A 9809-nucleotide genomic window follows, 5' to 3' on the forward strand; every position below is an offset into this window, starting at 1 on the left:
TCCTGATGTCCTGTATTGATGGGTCCAGTTCCTGCAGGAAGTGGAGGATGACCTCCTTGACCTCCACGTGCCTTATAATCATATTTATAGCATCCTCCTTGGACTCATGTTCAAAACAAAACACCATACTTCCCCTCCGAACATGTACCAGTATGGCATAAAACATTCGCTTCAGTCGAGTCGCTAAACTTTCAAAGTCAATGAAGGGCCGTTGAGGAATATCATTTGTGGTTTTCCAGGTAGTTCTGCAGGCAGCTTTTCCAGAGGATTCACAGAGATAAAGCGTGATGTTACCTTAAACCGATATGAATGTTAATATTCGTGTTACCTTAATAAAAAAGAATAACCAATCACGTCAAACAAATTCAGTTGTCCATTTAAAAGCTACCTTCACGGTCGAACTGTAGCATAAATCTGCCCAGCATGTTACCCTTCCAATCAAATCCCTTGCATTCCTCAAAATATATCCCCTTTAGGATTGTAACAAGTGACACAGAGTAGAGGACATGCATTTCTACTCGCTGGCCGACTATGTATCCGATGCCAGATAAACTATAAAAGTCCATGATGTATTTACTGAGAAGGCAAAGAAGGTATTCAGACAAACCTATATTAACTTGCCCGGCTACAAGGGAATCTTCTGCCTTGCTGTTGTCAGTCATTCCAGTATACGTTACACTACCTAAGAAACAAAGAAAAAAAGATAAGACACTGTTTATAGACACTGTTTATAGATCGTTTTTGTATATATCCCAATAAGGCAGATGTCAATGTCAACTCATCTACCCGTTGTCAACCCTTGACTGAGTTAATGAATATCTGAGCTCTATCTACTCACAGTCAACACTGAAGTGAGTCAATGAACATGTCATCTCTATCTACTCACTATCATCACTGGAGTGAGTCAATGAACATGTCACCACACTCTACTCACTGTCAACACTTGTGTGAGTCAAAATAGATATCAGCTCTGTATGTCTACTCACTGTCAACACTGGAGTGAGTCAATGTACATGCCACCTCTCTCTACTCACTGTCAACACTGGAGTGAGTCAATCTACATACCACCTCTCTCTACTCACTGTCAACACTGGAGTGAGTCAATGTCCATGCCACCTCTATCTACTCACTGTCAACACTGGAGTGAGTCAATGTACATGTCACCTCTATCTACTCACTGTCAACACTGGAGTGAGTCAATGTACATGTCACCTCTATCTACTCACTGTCAACGCTTTAGTGTGTCAATGTACATGTCACCTCTATCTACTCACTGTCAACACTGGAGTGAGTCAATGTACATGTCACCTCTATCTACTCACTGTTAACACTGGAGTGAGTCAATGTACATGTCACCTCTATCTACTCACTGTTAACACTGGAGTGAGTCAATGTACATGTCACCTCTATCTACTCACTGTCAGCACTGGAGTGAGTCAATGTACATGTCACCTCTATCTACTCACTGTCAACACTGGAGTGAGTCAATGTACATGTCACCTCTATCTTCTCACTGTCAACACTGGAGTGAGTCAATGTACATGTCACCTCTGTCTACTCACTGTCAGCACTGGAGTGAGTCAATGTACATGTCACCTCTATCTACTCACTGTCAACACTGGAGTGAGTCAATGTACATGTCACCTCTATCTACTCACTGTTAACACCGGAGTGAGTCAATGTAAATGTCACCTCTATCTACTCACTGTCAACACTGGAGTGAGTCAATGTACATGTCACCTCTATCTTCTCACTGTCAACACTGGAGTGAGTCAATTTACATGTCACCTCTGTCTACTCACTGTTAACACTGGAGTGAGTCTATGTACATGGAAGACCGTTACATGTAAGTATCGGAATGTGACAGAGACGAGAAGTCATCGTCACCTTCCTTCTTCTGAGGATGTGAGTTAGAGACGTCCTCATCGACCTCATGTTTGTGTTTGCATGGTACGTCATGATCAGTCTTCCCTTTAGGCGGTGTTTCTGTGAACAAATGATGACAAGAGAAAATTTATCATGTCAGTGAAGATTAGATGCATTCACGTGCCAGTGACAACACAATCCAAAAAGATTTTAGGGGGTTACGACAAAAGACAGGTCATTAGGGAAGGGAGTTGACCTCAAACGGCAGGTAAAGTCAACATTCGTACATGTAGCAGCTTTGCTGCAGATTTTGATAACTTTAGGGCATCTTAGTCAAATTTAAAATTTGAAAAAGGAGAAATGGCGTAAAACAGACGATATAACCGGCAGGCGAGATCGCTCCTCAAAAGAAAACATGCACACAGTCTCCGGCAAACTACGAACGAACAAATAAACTCCAAAAGTGACGTAGACATTTAAATCCATTGACATACTTCAGGTTCAACAAAACATCACTGAGACCACAGGCCTTAAAGATCAGTTAGCTTTATGTCACCAAAGAAGAAGTGTCGACCATGCCCTTGAGAGAGAGAAGAGACAACGTCTTTGCAACCAGGAACGATGATCACAATGCTGTACTACTCCTAGCTGGACTGGGAATTATGTAGAAGGAAATGTTGAATGCCTAAATGGACAAATCAGACACTGTTTTGCACAGTTTGTATCAATTGTTTATTTTATATTTTAACGTAAGGATATATGGATGTATATTGCTTAAATAAACATGCTAGACAAGTAGGAAGTCTGGGGATTCCATGCATCGCCTGACATTGAAAATATGCACAATAAAATATGCACAATAAATTCTGTAAATTGACTTTGGGTTTGAGTAGAAACACACAAAATAGCTTTCTCTTGATGAAAAACTCCGTCAAAGTGTCACATTATTTAAAAATTATAAAATTTTGGCTTCGACTATTGATACAAGATAATAATTTGATTTTGAAAAAAAAATATAGTTTTCAATATAAAAGGGCAGAGAATGGCAACGCTTCTTGGTCACTCAAGGTTAAATCATTGCTGTTTTCTTACGGATTTGCAGAGGTATGGCTTCAACAGGGTGTTGGTAGATCTGACTTATTCTTACATCAGTTTAGGCAAAGGAGCGTAGACATTGAAAATCAAGTGTTGCACAATAATTGTGAATCTTGTTCTAAGCTTGAATTTTTCTCTGCAGTAAGGGATAAATTTTCATATAATAACTGGATTCGATTAATTGATGTAACATTATTTCGAATTAATATCTTGAATTTTCTCGGATCCAATCATCGTCTTATGGTTGAAACCGGCAGATATCATAATATACCAAGACATGAACGTTTCTGTCCCATCTGTGTTGCAAGTGCTATCGAAGATGAGTTCCACTTTTGTATGGTGTGTCCGTTCTATCTTGATCTGCGGTCTAATCTCATACCCAATTATTATCCCATGTTTCCAAGTCGTGAGAAAATGTTCTTATTATTCAGCTCGACTATTCAAAGTATTTGCAACAATTTAGCAAAATATGTATTTCTTGCTGGTCAGAAACGTAATTCCATTTTCAAGGGAATACCTGTGTCATATAATTAACTCCAATATTAACAGTTTGAATATTGCATTGTAAATCATATAATTCAGCGCTCTGTCATATTTGTATGCCATCATGCTCTGCACGTATATAATGGGCCGGTGGCCTCATTACCTGAATAAAAAAGCATCAAGCATCACTCGTGTGTGTCTTCTCCACAAGGAGAATCTGGAGGGTTCTAGTCGCCATGACTCACAGGGCACCAAAAGAAAACTTGCAGATTGAATTCTTTTTCTGTTCACCTCTATTTGCTCATCTACCTTGATAGATTTCAGCTTAGTTTCTGGTCATTTAGTTTCATCTCTTATTAAATAAGAGGGACCTGACCACCACAATGAACTAGCTACCAACTGTTGAACTGTTGCTCCTCGACTAATCAAGTCAGCAGGATTTGCTTCTGTAGGAGTATGTCTCCACTGTGAAGGACTTGTAACATCCGGGATTTCACCTACCCTCTTGGCCACGAAAGGTTTGACAATTATTATTTCTAATCCAGTTATTTCTAATCCAGTATAACACGTTCATGTTGTCTGACCAGAATATCATCTGTTTCAAGTCAACATCAAGTGCTTCCGTGACATAGTCGGTCTACACTGGCTATCTATTCCAGGATCCGACATAGTTGGTCTACACTGGCTATCTATTCCAGGATCCGACATAGTCGGTCTACACTGGCTATCTATTCCAGGTTCCGACATAGCTGCTCTACACTGGACAGCTATTCCAGTTTCCGACATAGTTGGTCTACACTGGCTATCTATTCCAGTATCCGACATGGTTGGTCTACATTGGCTATCTATTCCAGTATCCGTAGTTGGTCTACACTGGCTATCTATTCCAGTTTCCGACATACCTGCTCTACACTGGCTGTCTATTCCCATTTCCGACATAATTGGTCTACACTGGCTATCTATTCCAGTATCCATAGTTGGTTCAAGCTGTCTATCTAATGTTTAAATACCGTTTTGGATTTAAACACATTCCTTAGATCTGAACATGTCTTGTATGTGTTTACATTCTAAACACTATATTTTATAGTGTGAGTACACATATGTTAGTGTCTACTTGTACTAGTCCGGACTAATGCCAGTTTTATAGTGCTAGCCTACTGAGATACCATGCCGCATGAATGCCCTTGCATACTGACTCTGAGCAGACCATTTCTTCTTTTATCCCCTCAATGACGAGCGCTAGGCAGGGTAACAACAAGCACATGTGTCAACGTCTTTTGGTATGAGAGGGAACAAACCTTTGACATTCTTCCGGGCAGACGCTCTATCCACTACAACACGACGTATTAGGAATAAACACTTTGTATTTAGCTCTCCAAAGCTTGCAAAATGCAATGTGTATTCTAAATATAGGATATAAACAGTCCCAAAACACAATCGCGTGATAACCCTTTTTACATTTAAAAATGACACAGCACATGAAACCACAAAACATTAACCCCAAAGCAGTTCTCTTCAATTTTTAGTTTACTAGCATCTTGAGAAGCACCTTATTTTAAACTGCCCCAGGATAGTTACCATCTCAAGAGACACTCGCGTGATTACTTCGTGATATTTGCTCCAATTTAGTGAAACGTAAGCAGTGATTAATATCCTCACACATATAATGTTTCAAATTTAAGTGCATGTAACTTGCAGACAACTCGTTTCCTATAAGCGCTTGATACTGAATTGGGTTGAAATGAACCTGAATCAATACACAAGTTACATACACATACAGACCAGCGTTTGACGCCACGAAACAACATCCAACTATACAAGTTGAATATCAATAGTCTGTCCTTACACAGACATCAGTACAAATACAAACATGATACACTCTAAGTATACAAGTACAATACAATACCTTGGTCTTTCCTCGCTGCTGCTGCATCTACTTTCATTGATTCCGACTTCATTGTGATATCCTTGACACGTGCATCAAATTCATGGATAAACTTCAAAATGATTTCTTTAAGACTTGTATATCTACACAGCATATCATCGGCTATATCCTCTGTCTCATGTCCGAAGACAAACATCCACCGGTCGAACTGTATGCTGGTCAGGCGTCCATGAGTTGCAAACTGCTCCTTCAACGCAGATAACCGTTGTCGGAATTTGTGATGGTTGATATGGGGGGAGTATTTGTCGGGTATAAGTGTACAGATCCAGGATGTTTCATGACACCACGAGGAGGTGTCGTGGAAAGTAACCCTCAGCACACGTCCTCCGACTTGTGTCAAGAACAGCGTAACTGTGAAAACACATTAAGAAGGAAAAGTCAAGTAAACTTTCAGGATAAATTTTATATCTATTCATGGAAAACGATTTGTTTCATATAAAGTGGTGTAAATGTTATGTTTTTGAAAATAGCAACATAATATTTGATCATTTGTCTAATCAATGTTTTATCATAATTCATTGATAAAACCCACACCTGGTAAGAAGAAGAAGAGTGACAAGCTCTAACAAAGGGGTGGTGAAAAATACTCCTGTCATAGACAACATCTCATCCCCCCAGGATGTTGTGGCCCCTCAACTTCTTGCATACGGCTCTGCCATAACTGGTATCAACCTAATAATTGCCTAAGCTGTTAATGTTCCAGTTTAGTATCAATTCCTTTGATGCATCCACAGAATAGGGTTGTCTTGTTGACGTGACGTCACACGTGGACAACCGGTCCGTGGCAAGCCATGAGTGTTTCCTTGCTGTACATAACGTCTCCACAAAGACGATATCATGTTTCGAGTGTTTCCTTGCTGTACATAACGTCTCCACAAAGACGATATCATGTTTCGAGTGTTTCCTTGCTGTACATAACGTCTCCACAAAGACGATATCATGTTTCGAGTGTTTCCTTGCTGTACATAACGTCTCCACAAAGACGATATCATGTTTCGAGTGTTTCCTTGTTGTACATAACGTCTCCACAAAGACGATATCATGTTTCGAGTGTTTCCTTGCTGTACATAACGTCTCCACAAAGACGATATCATGTTTCGAGTGTTTCCTTGCTGTACATAACGTCTCCACAAAGACGATATCATGTTTCGAGTGTTTCCTTGTTGTACATAACGTCTCCACAAAGACGATATCATGTTTCGAGTGTTTCCTTGCTGTACATAACGTCTCCACAAAGACGATATCATGTTTCGAGTGTTTCCTTGTTGTACATAACGTCTCCACAAAGACGATATCATGTTTCGAGTGTTTCCTTGTTGTACATAACGTCTCCACAAAGACGATATCGTGTTTCGAGTGTTTCCTTGTTGTACATAACGTCTCCACAAAGACGATATCGTGTTTCGAGTGTTTCCTTGCTGTACATAACGTCTCCACAAAGACGATATCATGTTTCGAGTGTTTCCTTGCTGTACATAACGTCTCCACAAAGACGATATCATGTTTCGAGTGTTTCCTTGCTGTACATAACGTCTCCACAAAGACGATATCGTGTTTCGAGTGTTTCCTTGCTGTACATAACGTCTCCACAAAGACGATATCATGTTTCGAGTGTTTCCTTGCTGTACATAACGTCTCCACAAAGACGATATCATGTTTCGAGTGTTTCCTTGCTGTACATAACGTCTCCACAAAGTTGATCCGAAATCATGCTATACTATATCTATCTCAAACGGCGAATCAAATTGCTGCATACTTGCATCAGGCTGCTAGAGTACAAGTCTTGGGTCAGGTGATTAGAAATCGTCTACATGCAGCTCATCTCCATGCTCGACGGCTCGCCACTTAAGACGAGGACCTACCCCTCTGCTACCAAGCGTAGAACTGAGTGCCTCAGAACGTTACGAGTTTTGTAGGATTGGACCCAAAATTCGGCGATGGGGTCGCTATAGGATCCTAAAGAGCGCTAATTGAGCGCCAGTGGATCTCCACAGGTCGCCGAGATCGCTCTCGGATCGGAGTAGAGCGCATTAGATCGCAATGATAGAGAGCCACTGGATCGCATCCTGATTGCTGGAACTGATCGTGCAAGATAGCAACAATTTGGGTTTTTGGTTATGATCAAGGGTCTTCAAGTCGCTATCTCATCACATAGATTTCTATTGGATCGCAACATGAGCGCTATCTGATCGTAATCAGATCGTAAGTGCCCCAAGATAGCCGAAAAGTGAGGAAACGTATGGCGCCCCCTCAGAGCGTGTAGAGCGCAGAAGAGAGTCGCCTGGTGGAATGGGGGTATTACACATCGATATAGTGCTAACAGGCGTCAATGGTGTACACACCGTCGCAACATGGGTAATGATCGCTGGCCATGTGCCATGTTTTCCAATGAGTCACGATTGGCTTTGAACTTCCTTGAAGTGAACATCAAAGTGAACGTAAGTCAATGTTAACCTGCGACCTGGCATCATTACGACTGACCCAATCCCAATACATATTGTGCAAGGAATGGCCACCAAACAATACTATCGGGACAACATACTGACACCCTTTGTTGTCCCGGCCGCAAGGCATGTGAGTAAACGTTTTTTCTTTCAAAATTTTAAGTTATTTCCGAGTATCCCCTACTTTTTTAATGGGTTTTAGACCATCAGTCATGCATTTTGAATTATGGGGTATCAAATCATTTAGTCATATTTTATACATCATTGCCAATGAGGTTTTAATGAAACCTCTTCCGTAGATAAATGAGACTGAATATTCTCCTGCGTTGACGTTGTATATTATACTGAACACAGTGTTAGTAGACATCCTTCCATCAAGGACAGGCGTGGGGAACGTAAAAGGTGAAGTGAGAGTAGCTCACGTTTATTATCCGGGAAATTTGCTTCGAAGGTGCCATCTTCTACAACAAAAACAAAATGCACGTTATTCATTAAATAAACGCAACACAACCCTTTCAATATTCATAAGAAATCTCATCGACTATACGAGCCTGACTATTTCATGAGCATGCGTTTATGACTATCAAACAGTGATAATACAAGGTGTTCGCGAGAAGGTGACCGTATCCTGCTCCAACGGGGGCAGTCATCACAAACACATGCAAAGGGCAAGTGAACTGTTCACTTGAAGAAAAAACACGCAGTGCATCAGACATAACTTTTGTCACAGATGCGTCAAGTTTGGAAATGTCCTAACATATCTGCCATGAACGTTTTAAAAGCTTTATTGTTGCCTTGAATGTTGTAACCTTGATTAAACAACTTTAAGTGAAAGTCGTAGACGCTCTTTGACATCTTGGTAGAAAGAGTGTTCCAGTGTAGCTTAAAAGGCTTGAGCTGATGGAATGTTGCTCGGCATATGTGGAAATTGACTATTGGAAAGTTGAAATCATCCCTCTTATCAAACAATCTTTTTTGAGATGATAGTGAATAATCTTTTTATGAGTGTGCATGTTGGCTTAAGTAAGGCAAACAATTATGGTTGACAAGTAAGTATACTGGCTTCACCCTTTTGTTTGTACTACTGACCTGGCTGGTCAACATGTTAACAACCCTTCTGTGTACATAGCAGACTTCTCCACTCTCCTGTGTTAACATTGCCTCCTACCTGTACATATACTTGTCAACCATACTGTGTACATCACTTGCTTGATAACAGTGTTGTGATACAGAAGTTGTTCATCCATAAATATTTTCCTTACCTAGTACTCCAACTTCTAGATGCCTCTCAAAGAAATGTTGGCGTAAGATGAAAACAACAAGCAGTAACATGACGTCAACGTTTTGTATATTGTAACAATATTTATGACCAGATAAAATAAAAATCTAAAGCTGAAATGTCTGGGAATATCTGACCAGTAATACATTGTGCTAAAGCTAATTCGACCAATACATTTGTTAACAATATACAAACGGACAAATTAAAAAAAAACTGTTAACCTTCAGTCGTTGACGCCATAATCCCTGATTTGCCTGTTTTTTTCTGCTTTCCTGAAAAATATTAAACACGTGCTCATTCACGCAAACAAAACAGCATGTATGATTAAATGCAGTATGTTTACACAAGTAAGATAATTACATCCACACTATTTGTTTTTTCTTATTTGTTTAACGCTTCTCCCGAAATGTAAGGTGGATGACAAATTTACAATTTCTCCACAGTTAGTTATATTTCCTATTTACCGGGTGAGTGAGTTTCGCTTATATAAGTAATATACGGACTAGAAAGGCTGAAGTGACATAGATCTGAATTGCAAAGGTGAGTGTATATGTTTGGTACCTGACGAGCAAAAGGGATCCAGAAAAAACAGAACATATTCAAGAGTTTCATAAAATGATTTTAGTATTTATACTTCCCCGTGTTCAAGTCAGGTCATGCAAATGAATAGGGTACGAATAGCGTATAAAAACTCTTT

The 9809-nt window shown here is 40.0% G+C and overlaps 1 protein-coding gene across 1 annotated transcript; it reads right to left on the minus strand.

Moving 5' to 3' along the window:
* Nucleotides 1-1840: 1840 nt before the first annotated feature.
* On the minus strand, nucleotides 1841-9382 carry LOC139477871 (uncharacterized). Its single transcript, XM_071260305.1, has 4 exons — nucleotides 9334-9382; nucleotides 8256-8294; nucleotides 5351-5740; nucleotides 1841-1986 (listed from the first exon to the last, which is right to left on the minus strand). The coding sequence occupies exons 1-4, from the start codon at nucleotides 9350-9352 to the stop codon at nucleotides 1841-1843; spliced, it is 594 nt and encodes a 197-aa protein (XP_071116406.1). The 5' UTR covers nucleotides 9353-9382.
* Nucleotides 9383-9809: the final 427 nt, after the last annotated feature.

This window comes from Haliotis cracherodii, unplaced genomic scaffold, assembly GCF_022045235.1.
Source record: "Haliotis cracherodii isolate W230 unplaced genomic scaffold, xgHalCrac1.p SCAF_37, whole genome shotgun sequence".
Classification (NCBI taxonomy): Eukaryota; Metazoa; Mollusca; class Gastropoda; order Lepetellida; family Haliotidae; genus Haliotis; species Haliotis cracherodii.

Excerpts from the sequence above, each read along its gene's own strand:
- LOC139477871 (XM_071260305.1), bottom strand. Across the intron at positions 5,741-8,255 it reads AAATTTCCCGGATAATAAAC|TTACGCTGTTCTTGACACAA; the intron begins GTGAGCTACTCT and ends GTGTTTTCACAG. Across the intron at positions 1,987-5,350 it reads AGCAGCGAGGAAAGACCAAG|AAACACCGCCTAAAGGGAAG; the intron begins GTATTGTATTGT and ends ATTTGTTCACAG.